The 13,953-nt window shown below is 62.4% G+C and overlaps 2 protein-coding genes across 9 annotated transcripts; both read right to left on the reverse strand.

Moving 5' to 3' along the window:
- DIRAS1 (DIRAS family GTPase 1) lies at positions 1-4,531 on the reverse strand. The gene is made up of 2 exons (XM_075077394.1): positions 4,230-4,531; positions 1-1,825 (listed from the first exon to the last, which is right to left on the reverse strand). The coding sequence occupies exon 2, from the start codon at positions 1,799-1,801 to the stop codon at positions 1,205-1,207; it is 597 nt and encodes a 198-aa protein (XP_074933495.1). The 5' UTR covers positions 1,802-1,825; positions 4,230-4,531; the 3' UTR covers positions 1-1,204.
- Positions 4,532-6,492: 1,961 nt separating this feature from the next.
- Positions 6,493-13,592, reverse strand: SLC39A3 (solute carrier family 39 member 3). 8 transcript variants are annotated; one of them, XM_075077026.1, is made up of 5 exons: positions 13,535-13,592; positions 12,806-12,969; positions 10,741-11,272; positions 10,285-10,633; positions 6,493-9,713 (listed from the first exon to the last, which is right to left on the reverse strand). In XM_075077026.1, the coding sequence occupies exons 4-5, from the start codon at positions 10,489-10,491 to the stop codon at positions 8,973-8,975; spliced, it is 948 nt and encodes a 315-aa protein (XP_074933127.1). In that variant the 5' UTR covers positions 10,492-10,633; positions 10,741-11,272; positions 12,806-12,969; positions 13,535-13,592; the 3' UTR covers positions 6,493-8,972. The 8 variants fall into 8 exon arrangements, with proteins under 8 accessions (XP_074933127.1, XP_074933129.1, XP_074933131.1 ...); XM_075077028.1 differs by having other exon boundaries at positions 10,285-10,665; XM_075077030.1 differs by having other exon boundaries at positions 13,506-13,539.
- Positions 13,593-13,953: the final 361 nt, after the last annotated feature.

Raw genomic sequence — 13,953 nt, forward strand, 5'->3', positions numbered from 1 at the left:
AGCGTTTCTCATCTCTTTATTGAAGGAAGACTATTTCTAGAATAAAGGCTACATCGTAACGTCACCTTGTCCCCTGGGCGCTTGGGTCGTGTTGTAAAAAGCCAGGAGTGGGCGCAGCGTGGGAGCCCAGCCTGCCCGGGACCCCTCCCCTGGGGACCACCCCCCCAGGGACACCCCCAGGGCCCCAGTGGAGGATGAGCGGGGCCGGAGAGATGGGACAAACCCCGCTGGGACGAAGGGCTGGTGACAGCGGGGAGGCCCCGCTCCGGCCGTGGGGGAACAAGCTGGGTTGCACCAGAGCTGGGAGGGGGGGGTCGGGGGTCCCCGGGGTGTGGGGCCAGGCCACCCCCAGCAGGGATGCTGCGGGAGCGAGGGGACGCTGACCGCTGGTGCGGGCACCACGGCAGAGCGCGGCAGCGCCCATCACCGTGGCATCGCGGCCCAGCCGGGCTGTGGGGCTCATCGTGCGTGGGAAAGGGGCAGCGGGGGGGTGTGGGGGGGCCCGTCTGACCGCAGGGCTGGGGGGGGGGGGCGGTCCTCCCACCGGAGCTCACCAGGATTGTGCTGGGTCAGGACCTCCCTCGGACCCGATGCTTTGTGCTTGGGCTGGTGGCTCCGGGCTGCGGCGCTGGGACAGGGGCGCGGTGCCAGGACGGGGCGGGGGGCTTGGGGACAGCGGGCACCGTGCGGGGGCTGCTCCCGCCCCGGGGCTCTGCCTGCAGGAGCAGAGCGCTATGGCGTTGGGACGGGGGCACAGGGAGGGCCTGGGACGCGTGTGACTGTCCCCAAGGGTGACACCGGACACCCCCACATCGCACCGTCCTTCCCACCCACGAGGATCGCCGTGGGGGTCCCCCTCTGGGGAGGGGATGGGGATGGGGACAGGGACCTGCCAGTGCCGTCAGTTGTGCTGCAGAGTGGGGGTAGGGGGTGTGTGTCTGTCCGTGTGCTCCCCTGGACGCGTGTCCCCGGCCCCGTTGTGCCGGGCGCGGGGCAGCCGAGCATCCCTCGGCTCGGTGGGGTGCCCCGTCTGTGCCCTCAGACCTGGGGCGAGCGCAGCCCACACCGCCGGCACGCTGCGGCGTCCCCGCACAGTCACAGTGATGGCACGGAGGACGAGGGGACGGCCCCGCTGCGATGCCACGTCCAGTCATGGGGGGGGAGAGGGGGGGACTGGGGCGGGGGTACGGGCCAGTCCGGGGCTCTACATGATGCTGCACTTCCCCTTGATTTTGTCTGTCCTCTTCTGCTTGCTGGAGCGCTTCCCGTCGATGGTGAGGCTCACGTTCCTCCTCTTCTCCAGGTTCAGCAGCTCCTGGAAGAGCTCCTTGACGTTGTAGTTCATCTTGGCCGAGGTCTCCATGAAGGCGCATTTCCACTCCTTGGCCACGGCCTCCCCCTCCCTGCTCTCCACCTCCCGCTGGGTCTCGTCGCACTTGTTGCCCACCAGCATGATGGGGATGCTCTCCACGCTGCCCTTGATCTGCACGATCTGCTGGTAGATGGGCTTCAGCTCCTCCAGGGACTGCTTGCTGGTGACGGAGAAGACCAGAATGAAGGCATGGCCCTTGGAGATGGAGAGGCGCTGCATGGCCGGGAACTGGTGGCTGCCCGTGGTGTCGGTGATCTGCAGGGTGCAGACGCTCTTGTCGCAGCTGATGACCTGGCGGTAGGTGTCCTCGATGGTGGGGATGTAGGTGTCCCGGAAGGTCCCCTTCACGAAGCGCAGCACCAGCGAGCTCTTGCCCACGCCGCCGGCGCCGAACACCACCACCCGGTAGTCGTTGCTCTGCTCCGGCATCTTGTCCTGGGGATGCTGCCGCCGCTGCAAGGGAGAGGGCAGAGGGAGGCGTCATGCCGGGAGTGGGGGCTTCGGGATGGACCCCCCCCCGGGCACTACCCTGCGAGGGGAGTGGGGCAGCCCCCCCTGACGCTGGCTCGCTGCCCTCTTTGAGATGCAGCCCCCCCTGCTCCGACCAGGCCAACACAACTGGGGGGTCCCGGCTGCCCCCATGCCCTTGAGATGCCCTTGCCAGGTGGCCGGGGCGGGATGGTGCTCGCCGCCCGCCTGGGGTGGGTGCAGCAGCATTTGCTATTTTTACCAGCTGCCCACTGCGGCCATATGGCCGAGCCACGGCCACCGGCGCAGCAGCTGCGGCCGAGGCTGCCGGGGCAGCCTGTGCCCGGGAGGAGAACACAAGGCACCTGGGGGACCCCCAGAGCCCCCAGGCAGCAGAAGCAGCCCCGCGGGGGCAGCCGCCAGCCCAGCGAGGACCTAGCGGCACCCGAAGCACCCAACCAGCCCCTCCAGCTCTCCCACACGCAGCTGCTGTGGCTACCCAGTATGGAGGTGCCATTTCAGGCACAGACCTTGGCACCTGCCATGCTGCCCGGTGCCCTGCCACCCCCCGCCACCCTGTCCTACCCCGTGCCATGCCTCTGCTCCGCTCCCACCCAGGGAGAACAGAGAGATGCGGGCACCCGGGGACATGGCATGGCCACCGGCTCGTGGCCTGCAGGCTCAGAGACCTCCATGGCCGCCCTTGTGCTGCCAAACCTCGGCACCCACTCGCAGGGGATTCACAGCCTTGGGCAGGGTCCCCACCTGTGCTCCCCCCGCGAGTGACGCAGCTCCAGGGTGTGAAACGAGGGGGCACAAAACACTGCCGACGCTGAGCCTCAGGCTGAGCATCGCCTCGGCCGGGCCCTGCCTCAGTTTCCCTGTTGCAGCACAGGAACAGCAGCATCGGCTCTGCCCTGCAAGGTGTCCCTGGTGCACGCGGGGGCATCACGGACCCTCGGGGCCGTGGGACGGGGTTCCCAATGGTGCCTGCCACAGGCGACGAGCGGGGTGGGAGGGGAGGGAAGGGGCTCCTGGGCGCTGCTCCGGGCAGATGCTGGAGGGGGTCAGGTCTGTCCCCAGGCAGCTCCGCTCTCGCCACCCTCCACCTCAACTCAGGGACCCACAGACCTGGAAGGGGGGGACAGCAAAGCCCCCTCGGGTGGCCCCACACTGGCAGGCACCGCAGCTCCCTCATCCCCAGGCACCTCTGGGGGCATCAGCCCCTTCCCGCGGCTGCTGCACCCCACCCCGCGGCATTGGCGGGTCGGGGTCCCACAGGCAGCCCCAATACCCCGGCACATCCCCAAACACCCGGGCAGGTGCTGGTGCCTGGGGAGCCGAGCGAGCAAGGGCTTGGGACCTGGGGAAGGAGCCCGTCACTGCGCCTCCGGGCACAGGGCGGAAAAACGCCCCTCGAATCCCACCACGTTGGAAGGGTCGCTGGCACACGGGGCCGGGGGCAGGGGTCGTGGCAACATCAAACCCTGCCCATCCCACCTGCCCACGGCGCAGCTGAACGTGCCCCTGGCCTCGCAGCCACGGTGTGGGGTGCTGGGAGCGAGAGGCTGGGCTGGGGGGCCCTTCACGGCACCCGGGGGTGCCCAAAGGCCCCTTGGCCTGTGCACAGCAGCGCCCCAACCCCAAACAGCACTCCGTGCCTGCGGGTCCAGGGCACGGCCTCCCCTCGGCTCCCGGGATGGGGCACCCACCAGCTGGGGGCGCAGCCTGGGCTTGATCCTGTCGGGGGGCTCTGCACCCTCCCCAGAGGCCCCCCAGCATCCTCCCAGTCCGATCCCAGCGCTGGGGGAGACAAAGAGCAGGTGGGGGGTCTGGGGTGGGGATGGAGGGGGAGGGGGAGGATGGGGATGGGGGGGCAGGAGAGGGGCGGGATGGGGATGGGGGCAGGAGAGGGACGGGATGGGGATGGTGGGGCAGGAGAGGGGCAGGATGGGGATGGGGGGCAGGAGAGGGGCGGGATGGGGATGGGAGCAGGAGAGGGACGGGATGGGGTAGCAGAAGAGGGGCGGGATGGGCACGGGGGGGCAGGAGAGGGACGGGATGGGGGGCAGAAGAGGCGCGCGATGGGGTCAGGAGAGGGGCGGGATGGGCATGGGGGGGCAGGAGAGGGGCGGGATGGGGATGGGGGGGCAGGAGAGGGGCGAGATGGGGGCCAGGAGAGGGGCGGGATGGGGATGGGGGGCAGGAGGGGGCGGGATGGAGGGACGGCGGGGCTGGAGATGGGGGAGCGGGGGCAGGAGGGCGGGCAGGGGCAGGCACCGGGGTCCCACCGCCCCGGCCGGGGTCCCGGCCCCCTCCCCCGCCGTGCCCTGCCCGTGCCGGGCCCCCCCCGCGCCGGTCGCATTGCGGTGCTCCGCCGCCGCCTCACCGTGTCCTGCCCGGGATCCGCCCTTGGCTGCGGGGCTGCGCGGCGGCCTCAGCGCATGGCCCGGCCCGGGGCGGCCCCGCGCGGCGGCTCCGGTCCGCCGGGGGCGGCGGGGGGCGGCGGGGCGCGGTGCGGTGCGCTGCGGCGCGGTGCGGCGCGGCTCGGCTCGGCGCGGCTCGGTGCGGTGCGGTGCGGCCGCCGCAGAGCCGATCCCGCCCCGCCGCCGGCCCCGCCCGCCGCGCCCGCCCCGCCCGGGGCCGCCGGACCCCCGGGCCCAGCCCCGAGCGGCTCCGGGACGGGGCGGCGGCAGCGCCGGGGACAGACGGACGGGGACAGGCGGACTGGGCTACACGGGGATGGGATGCACAGACAGGGACAGGCCGACAGGGGTGGGGACCTACGGACAGGGGCAGACGGGATGGGGATGCACTGTCAGGGACAGATGGACGGGGATGGGCACGCAAGAACAGGGGTGTGGACAGACAGACAGGGACAGACAGACAAGGATGGGGACACACGGGGATAGAAACAGACAGACAGGAATACGCGGGGATGGGATACATAGGCAGGGACAGACGGACAAGGATGGGGACACACAGGGATGGGGGCACACAAAAAGAGATGAGGACAGACGGACACGGACAGAGACAGACAGGGATGGGGATGCACAGACAGGGACAGACAGATGGGGACGGGGACACACTGACAGGGATGGGGACAGACGGACAGGGACAGAATGGATGGGGATGCACAGACAGGGACAGATGGCCAAGGATGGGGAGACATGGGGATGGGGACAGATGGACCGTGATACACAGGGATGGGATGCACAGACAGGGACAGGCTGACAGGGAAGGGGACAGACAGACATGGGCAGATGGGAAGGGGACAGATGGACAGGGACCACACACGGGCACGGCACAGGTAGAGACACAGACATGTGTGAAGGGAGACACGGATGCACAGTGCAGGGACATGTGGATGGGGACAGAGACCCGCAGATGGCGACAGGGTACACAGGGACACACAGACAGGACCGACAGACACCGACACCCCGAGCTGGCAGGGCGCAGGCAGTGGCAGGGTGGCGTAAGCCCCCATGGCAGCAGGGGGTGGCCGCTGTTGGCCTGGTGGCACCGCAGGGGCTCTGTCACCACTGGCAGCATCCCCTCACTGGCTGCTGTGGCAGAGCGGGGTCAGGAGCCCCAAAACCCCGGCAGCCCCTCACAGCAGCACCCAGGCCACCACCCCTCTGCGAGGGGACACACTGGGGGTCCTTGGGTGGCACCCGGGGCGGGGCTGTGGGACCCCCAGCCCACCTCCCCGATGCCAGCCGAGCGGGATCAAGGCCTGAGCAGTTCAGTGGTACGGGCTCAAGGGCTGACCGTCCCCAGCGAGGCCACACTGCGGAGGGGACAGTGCCCGCTCCGAGTGTCCTACAGCTGAGCTGCAGCCCCCCGAGAGCTGCTGCTGGAGGAAAGCCGGCTCCCCACCCCGCCACGGGGGACGGCGGGGCTGGAGGCGACCACAGGCCCCGGGAGTTCAAGCCCCCTGCCAGGGTTGGGGTCTGCCGGTGCTGGGGAGTGGGGCCGGGGGCTGCCAGGCTGGGCTGGGTGACTCACACTCACTCCTGAGTGGCAGCAATTAAAATCCGCAGCTGCTATTAATAGCTGCCAGCAGAGGAGCAGGGCCACGGCAGCACCCACGCATCCCATGGAGGGGCTGCTGGACCCACGGGAGCAAGGAGGGGGCCACGGCCACCACTCCCCCAGGCCCCCCGTTGAGGACACCAGCCTTCCCCCTTGGGGACAGGCCCCTGGGTGGCCACCCCGCCGGGCAGCCTCCCATCCCTGCAGCGCCCGCAGCGCTGTTCGCTGGACGGATACTACTCGTTAGAGGAAATGAATGAGTTTCCTTGATCATTTTAGCTGCGGCTCCTCCTCCGTTTCATTCAGTCCCCAGCTCCCCGCCAAGCCTGACACAACGGGACGCTGCCAGCTGCACATGCAGGGCTGAATCACACCAATGGCAAGCAGGGTGGGAGAAGGGGGGACTGGAGGGTCCTGTCCCCCATCTCCGAGCTCGGGGCAGGTCCGTGGGGGTCCAGCCAGCAGCCCCACGCTGCCACCCACCCGGTCCCGCCGTGGGATTTGCCTCTCGGGGGGCTCAGCCCACCTCAGGGCCGTGCACGTGCTCCTGGCGCGTGATCCGGACACGCACCGAGCAGCCGGTGGAGCAATGGGGGACTTCAAATAAACAAGTGACACAAAGGGGAGAAGGCCACAGCCTTTATTGGGAGCAGCAGATCGGGCTCCTCCTTCTCCGCTCCTGAAGCAACCCAGGAGCGCGACACGCTGCCGCGCATGGGCGAATAAACCCCCCTGAGCATCACTGAGCCCCCCTCAGCAAGGCGGGAAGAGGGGCGACAGCTCAGCATCTCAAAGTGCTTCATGACCCCCCCTCTTGCTCCCCTCTCCAATAATCCACCAGCAGAAACAGAAAATGGAGGCTGCAGCGCCTTCCCCCTGCTGTCAGGCTGACTACAGCCCCAGGGAGCGCGGGGGATCCCCGATCACCACTCGCACGATGAGATCCCTAACGATCTTTCGGGCACTGGTTAAGGAATCTCCTCACATCAACAGCTTGTCTTGGCTTTAGTACATCAGCCCCTGGGCTGCAGATGGGGCCGGGCGGGAAGAAGGACGAGGAAGATGAGACAAGGGGAACGAGGTGGTGGGATACACTGTGACCACGGGGCCCTGCCTTCACCAGTGCTCGCATTTGCCCAGATATGGGGGGTGGGAAAAAAAACCTTGTAGGAAAGCATTAGCTGCAGAAACTAAGAGGCAGAGGCAGGAACCCAGCAGCTCTGCCCAAGAGGGAACGCTCGGCGCTGTGCTCCCCATCGCTCCTTGCCTCTCCCCTCCCGTCCCACCTGCCCAGGACCACCACCAGCCTGGAGAAACACCCGATGGGAGCGAAGCTGCCCTGCACGAGCTGCCTGCGAGGAGTGAAATAACACACAGAGGTTTACCACATCAAGGCAAATTACATTCTCATCAGGCCCTGCTAATTTGTGTCATCTGAGGCCTAAAATAACCCTCCCTCCCCCCTTCCACTCCAGGTTTTTCAAAGCAAGATTAATTGACTTTGGTATGCTGCAGCAATTAAGATACCGAGCACCAGGAACTGTCAGATGATCCTCATCAGCCTCCATATGCTGCAGCTGTGCCAACCACTGGCTCCAAGATGCTCCTTCACAGTCTCACCCATCCTTCTTCCCGCCTGGATCAGGATAACAGGGACTCTGCCATGGCTAAGCCCGCTCTACATCGTTATAATTCCATCAGCGCTTCCAAAAGCTTTGCTCTGCCTGCGGAAGCGGCTGCAGAAGCAAAAGCTACATCTAATTAAAATGCATTCCCTGCGAGAGGCCGGTGAGGAGCGCGGCCACATTACCCTGCCGGGCTGCGGAGCGGGAGCCGCTCTCTTGTGTTACAGCCACGGGAGGGAGCGGGGAGGGCGGGTTCCTGGCTCTGATCCGAGCTCCTCGTCCAGGAGGGCGAATCCGAAGGATCACGACGGGATCCGCAGCACGCTGAGCTTCCCTGGGGGCCGCGCTCTGGAGACACGGCGTGATCTGCTCAGATTGCAAGTGCCTCTAATCAGCCTTTCCACAACCTCATAAACCCCCAGGGAAGCGATTTCTCTCCTTTGAAAACACCGACAGATCGCCCTGCAAAGCCTCTGCACAGCGCAGCTCTCGCTCACATCCGTACCGCCACGTGAGCCCGCTGGCGGGGAGAGTGGAGGCTCTGGGAGCAGCCCTGAAGATGCTTTGATGGCGACTGCTAAACCCATTTCACTGCAGACCATTTTAACACAAGCATTTGCCCTAAAATATTAATGCTGGAAATCGCTGCTGCCCGTTTCTTACAAAAAACTAAGGGATCCCGGGTTCTGGGAGCGCTGCGGAAGGGCCTGCGGACAGGGACAGCAGGATTTTCAAATGATATGTTAACACACTGCTGGAGGTTTTCCTTAGGGAACGCTCAACATATGGATGAGATGTAGAGAACGAAGCACGGGACGAGGCCTGGCCTCGTTTCTTCCGTTAATCACTCTGAGAAACAAAAGCTCCCAGAGCCACTTGTGGGTTAAAATGGAAGCTCTGCTCGGGGGAGCCGTGGCACCAGGCACGCCGAGCGGCCCCGGAGGGGATGTTATTTTTGGCAGCTATTACGACCAGGTTTTGCTCAAAACTAAGCTAGCAAAAGCAGCTTAGTGCAGCTGCGCAATCCCTGATCCTACCTGCTTTTGACTTCGTTTCTGTTTCTCACCTTCTCGGAGAGCCTGAGGGCGAAGGAAGCGGACTCTCAGCCACGGCTTCTGCAATGGGTGTGAGGGGAAGGAGGGAGGGGGGTGGCTACGCAGATTAACAGGAAACCACACGCTTGACGAGCTCTTTGCAGGCAGCCTGAGAACCATGTTCTTAATGTTCGTGTTGATTAATCTCTGCACAAGCTGCTGCGCCCACAAGGACAACACCTTGTGACACCTACACCGGGACACTCCTCTCCCTCTGAGGACACCGGAAGAAATTATCGTTTTTCAGGTCAATATGGAAATACCATGACGTTTCACATGGCCGTTGAGCTTCACTGTCCCCCTTGGCTGAAGGGGAGGCTCATCTCCGGTGCTGTTGCAAGGGAAGGAGGTGAGGTTTGCTTCCCCTCGCTCTCGTGCTCACCATTTGAAGAAGACCAGCCCAGCCAGAGCCGTGTAGCCCAGCACCAGGAAGAGAACCTTCAAGAGACGGTCGTTCTTGTCTTCCAACTCCTTCGCCAGGATCTCAAAGAAGGTGATGAATAAGAAAGTTCCCCCTGCGATGCCTTGCAGGAGCAGGGAAGTAATGTGGCTGGCTGCGTTTTGGGTGCTCTCGATCCCCATCCCAATGCTGATGCCCAGAGGAATCATCAGGCTCACTGTCACAGCCATCTTCGCAGCATCCTTCAGCGGCAGCGAGGTCTTGGCCATGCTGATGCCCAGTGCCACCGCTACCAGCGTCTCGTGAATGGCAACTCCTAGGAACAAGCTCATGACTTTGCTGCCCTCCTCCTGCAAGCCCAGGGCCAGACCCTCGAAGATGGAGTGCGTACACAAAGCAAACACCAGCCCGATGAGCCGTAAGGGGCCGGAGCGGGAGAGCTCCTGGATATTCAGGCTGTGGCTGTGGGAGTGGTGACCGTGTTCACTGTACAACGTGCGCCCTCGGGAAGAGGCGATGAAGGGACTCTCGTATTCAGAGTCGCTCCCGACGTCTGAACCAGCATTGAAGGTCTCTAAGTCAATGAAGGAGGGCTTTTCCTTCTGGAAGGTCAAGACGAGCTGCTCCACAAAGACCGTCACAAAGAAGCCAACCATCATGATGGTCTCGGCCACCGGGTAGTCCGTGGTCACGTTCCCCTGCCTGAGAACTTCATTGAGCTGGAACGAAGCAAACAACCCACAGGGAATCAGTCACCTTTGTCCCTCTAAGGGGGAATATTCCCACTGCGTTCACACAACTCTTAACGACGCTAAATCGATCCATGATGCTTTAATACCCTTGTATACAGGCCTCAGTGGAAGAGACCGGGAACCTGTTTCCCTTCCAGCGGAAGGTCAGTGGCTGCCTGGAAGCGCTTTAACCACAGCCTTGACGTCAGGATCTTGAGCCTCACACCCCAAGTGATGCTCAGCCTCCTTCTGCATCAAAGAAATCTCCAGTTACTCCACCTGGGCAGTCAGCAGTAGCCGAATGGGAGGCGGGCGCAGCTCGCCCTCGTGATCTGAAACACCAGGCACAGCACAGCCGTTTCTGAGGAGGCTTCGAGGGCCACTCTGACAAGACACAGACCCTTCGCCCCCATGTCCACAGGGGCAGAGCTCTGGTGGCCTGAGCTCCTGCAGGAGGCAGGAGAAAGGAGGGGAGGGCAGTCCCGCCCGTGCAGGGGTCCCTAACAGCAGCACAGGTTCATTAAAATTGCTCGTAAGCAAGAGGCTCGTAAGCAGTTACCTTTTCTCTCACGGCAGGCAGCAAGGTGTTGAAGCAGGTGGCCAGGAAGACTCCTCCTCCAAAAGAATTGCAGAGGGCAAGAACCTTCTTGGAGCGATGAGCTTTCTCGTAATCAGCTTCAATTATCTTGACGGGGAGAAGGGACCCAGCCAGCATGAGGACACAGATGCCCAGCAGACACAGCACTTTGGTGACCACGACCCTCATGGTGCCTCCTGGTGACCGTTCCCTGCCGAGGGCCCTGCGGATGGCGGCCGGCGGGGGTCCCTCTGGCCGCTGCTAGAGCGGGTGCATCGGCAGGCGGCGGCACAGCCAGACCTCGAGGGAAAGGTGCTCCTGGGCTCAGTACCTGTGGACAGGAGTAAAACAAGAGAGATTTTTCTATACAGGCATATATACTGTGCAGAAGAGCACCTTGCACCCCAAAGCACATGCCAGCCTCCCTACAGGAATCACCTTAATGCCCCAGAGGCAACGGGTGGAGTCAACAGCGGCAGCACCTCACGTGCAGCGGGCTAGAGGAACAGCAGAGAAGAGAAAACATAACTGCAGCAGCCACTAACTTAAAAAACTTGTAAGAATTGTACTGGCTGCGCAAAACTGCCACAGCCTCAGTTTTTAGAGGCTTTGTTTGACACACCTGCACAGCGACAGACATGAAACACTCGATCTTGCAATAACATCCACACGAGTCCAACCAAAGAATCAAGCCTTTGGTTTTTAACCATGAGAAATTAATATGGGCATGAGCTGGTGGCTTTTTATCAACCAGAAGTAAACTTAAAGATCCCCAATGTTCACACAGGGGGTTTTTTGTACTGCCCTTGAAACTAGAGACTATTAGATTCATGCCTGCTCGGCTTCCTGAGCCACCATCACCATCTCGCCAGGGTGGGTCACAGCCTCAACAGTTGGTTGGTTGCTCTGCACCAGGAGTCAGTGGAAGTTTCGACTGCCGACAGGTAACGCACGTCTCTAAAGGGAAACCCTACGGAGAAATTCACTGCAAGGTTCTCTGATGTCCATAAGGTGTAACAAAAGAGGAAGCAGAGATTGTTTCATACAAAAGAAAAATGCAAGATTTGAGTTGCCTGGGTCACCACAGTTGACCCAGTCTGACATATAAAAGCATTTCCCTTCAGGTTACGGGCACTGGCAGTGAAATGTGTTTTCCTAAAATCATTTTACAAAATAACAATATTAAATCTATTTATAAAAATACATACATGCAAACAGGTCCCTCCACCGCTGCTCGCTCTTGCAGCAGCACCTCAGAGGGTTCCACTTACAGCTTGCGCCAAATTGACTCGTAAAGTCAAATCGATGGCACCTCGAGAAGGTTCTCCTGCAGGTCACCCAGGTTAAGGGCTGCCAGAGAGCCCCAAGCACTGATGAGATGCTGCGGTGTGTGTCAGGGTAACGAACTAAGCCAGAAAACGCTTCCAGCCACACTGACACCCACGCCCGTGATGGACAAGGTAAATAATTGGATACCTGCTTGTTGGAGCGGCAAATTAATTTTAATACAAAAGATTCCTGAGGCTAAAGTCTCCCTTGAGGGCTGACAGTATTAATCACTATCACCATTTCTGCACAGTGGGCTGCATAAATGGCGCTTTTATTAGAAGGGAAGTGGGAGATGGGATGACTCTGTACTTGGTGAGGGAGTTTAAAGCCTTTTTCCAAGTTTGCAGGTCAAGTGGGAGCGAACAGAGAGGTGATGGCGGCCAGGCCATCTGCAGCAGCTCTGGTTCTCAGCCAGGCGCTGGCGGGGAGCGACGTTCATCAGAAGCAAACCCTGCTCGGGTGACAGCAATTGACTCGCTCCCTGGTGAACCCTGCAGACAAGCCAGTTCTGAACAAGTCCAGAACCTGAAATCTCGGTGTACGTTGTCAGGGCTTCCGCAGCAGGCAGCCTGTCACTGCGGCTGACGAGCAGGCTCCCTCTCCAGAGACGTCGACTCCAGGGCTGCCAACGCTCGTCAGCGCCGTGCTGACACAGCTAATGAGTCACGCCACCTTTGTAAGGCACGCGCTGCCGTTTCAGCGTCAACAGAACAACGAGGATTTCACCTCGCACGGCGACGGTGCGTCGTTACGCCAAGCTTCTCAAATTCTCAAGTGAACTCTCATGGAAAAACAACATTAGTGACGGCGCCTGGGGATCGCAGATCATGAGAGCTTGCGACCGCACCTGCTGGGTGCGAAGGCACCGCCCGCGCCTGCTGCGTTAGGCAGGCAGACGGCTCCCGGGACAGAGCAGAGGGGGAAAAAAAACACCTTTTCCAGAATTCACGCCTCCTCTGGAACATGCCTGGCTTCCACTCTGACATTCAGAAACCCCCTAACCTAATTTATTTTTTTCTTTCTTGGTTTTTTTTTAAACCCAGCAACAGCCTCCAAAGCCTAAAGCCTCAGCCTGCCGACAGCAGGTGGGGAGCAGCTGCCCTCCAGTGCCCCCTGACCCGAGGCAGCGGAAAGCAGCTTAGCAAAAAACGAAGCGGTTAAGTACAAGAAATACCTTGTGTTTCTCCCCGCCTGCTCTTTCCGACAGCCCAGCCTTCAGGAGCCAGCACCACCAACGTCGGGATTATTTCATCAGCCTGAAAACTTCTATAACAAAGAATTAACCCAGCACAGGTACTGCTTGGCTTAGTGGCTATTAGATAAAGTGGACAGCACCCTCTGGAAGGGAAAAAAAGGGTTTCCTTATGTGCGATCCTTTAAATGTCAATTTTTCTGTTAAACACACACACTCATGGTGCCCCCGACACACCAAAGACAGCGTGATGCTGCCTGCTCGTCCACAGTGACCGGGCTGGGCTCCCCCAGAGCTGTGCTTATCCCAGCACCTCCCAACACCTGAACCCACTTGGAACCACCCTGGAAAAGTGGGTGCTGGGGGGGGCGAAGGCTCCTCCCAGGCCGCCGGAGAAGGCCGAAGCTTGCCTGAGCACCCCAAAAAGGTGCAGGGAAGGGGGGACACACAACTGGGGCTGCTGGGAGAGGGTGGTCGGCGGGGTGTCCCTCAGGGCCGAGGCCCAGCCCGGAGCCTCCCTCCGCCCGCACCCCAAAACCTCGCCACCGACCCTCGGGTACCTCCGGACCAGCCCCCCAGGCCCGCTGTTACCCCCATAACGCCTCCCGCTCCCTCCAGCCCCGCCATTACCTCAACGAACCGCCCCCGGCCCCCCCTCACCCTGACCGCCATCACCAGTTACCCCGGCAACCGCCCCCTTCCCACACTCACGCGCCGGCTCCCGCTCGGCCCCCGTCCGGGCGGCCCCCCGCAACGGCGCCCGCCCACGACGCCCTCCTATTGGCCGCGACGGGAAAACCGGCTGCCCATTGGCCGAGAGGGACGCCCGTTAGCCCGCCCTGGCCTCTCGTAGCGTCCGCCTCGGCCGTGAGGTGCGCCGCCGAGTAGAGGCCGTGGGGAAACGCGGACAGCGGCGGGAGGTTCCGGGCCGGCGCCGGCCCCGCAGAGCTGTCCGGTGCGGGCGGTGCTGAGCGGGCCGGAGCCGCCGCCGCCACCACCAGAGCGGGGTCGGATCACCTGGAGCCGGCCCGGGAAACCCACAGCCAAGGCACGGCAGCGCCCACCACCCCCCTGCCTCTTCCCGCAGGGCTTCAGCGGCTTTCTGCTGAAGAAACATGTGAATTTGGTTA

Source organism: Phalacrocorax aristotelis, chromosome W (assembly GCF_949628215.1).
Source record: "Phalacrocorax aristotelis chromosome W, bGulAri2.1, whole genome shotgun sequence".
NCBI classification, from domain to species: Eukaryota; Metazoa; Chordata; class Aves; order Suliformes; family Phalacrocoracidae; genus Phalacrocorax; species Phalacrocorax aristotelis.

What these genes read in the sequence shown, in the direction of transcription:
- SLC39A3 (XM_075077027.1), bottom strand. Translation starts at nt 10,491, where the DNA reads ATGAGGGTCGTGGTCACCAAAGTGCTGTGTCTGCTGGGCATCTGTGTC. An exon ending in TGCCTGCCGTGAGAGAAAAG is followed by an intron (nt 9,714 to 10,284) that starts GTAACTGCTTAC and finishes GCTTCGTTCCAG; the next exon opens with CTCAATGAAGTTCTCAGGCA.
- DIRAS1 (XM_075077394.1), bottom strand. Translation starts at nt 1,801, where the DNA reads ATGCCGGAGCAGAGCAACGACTACCGGGTGGTGGTGTTCGGCGCCGGC.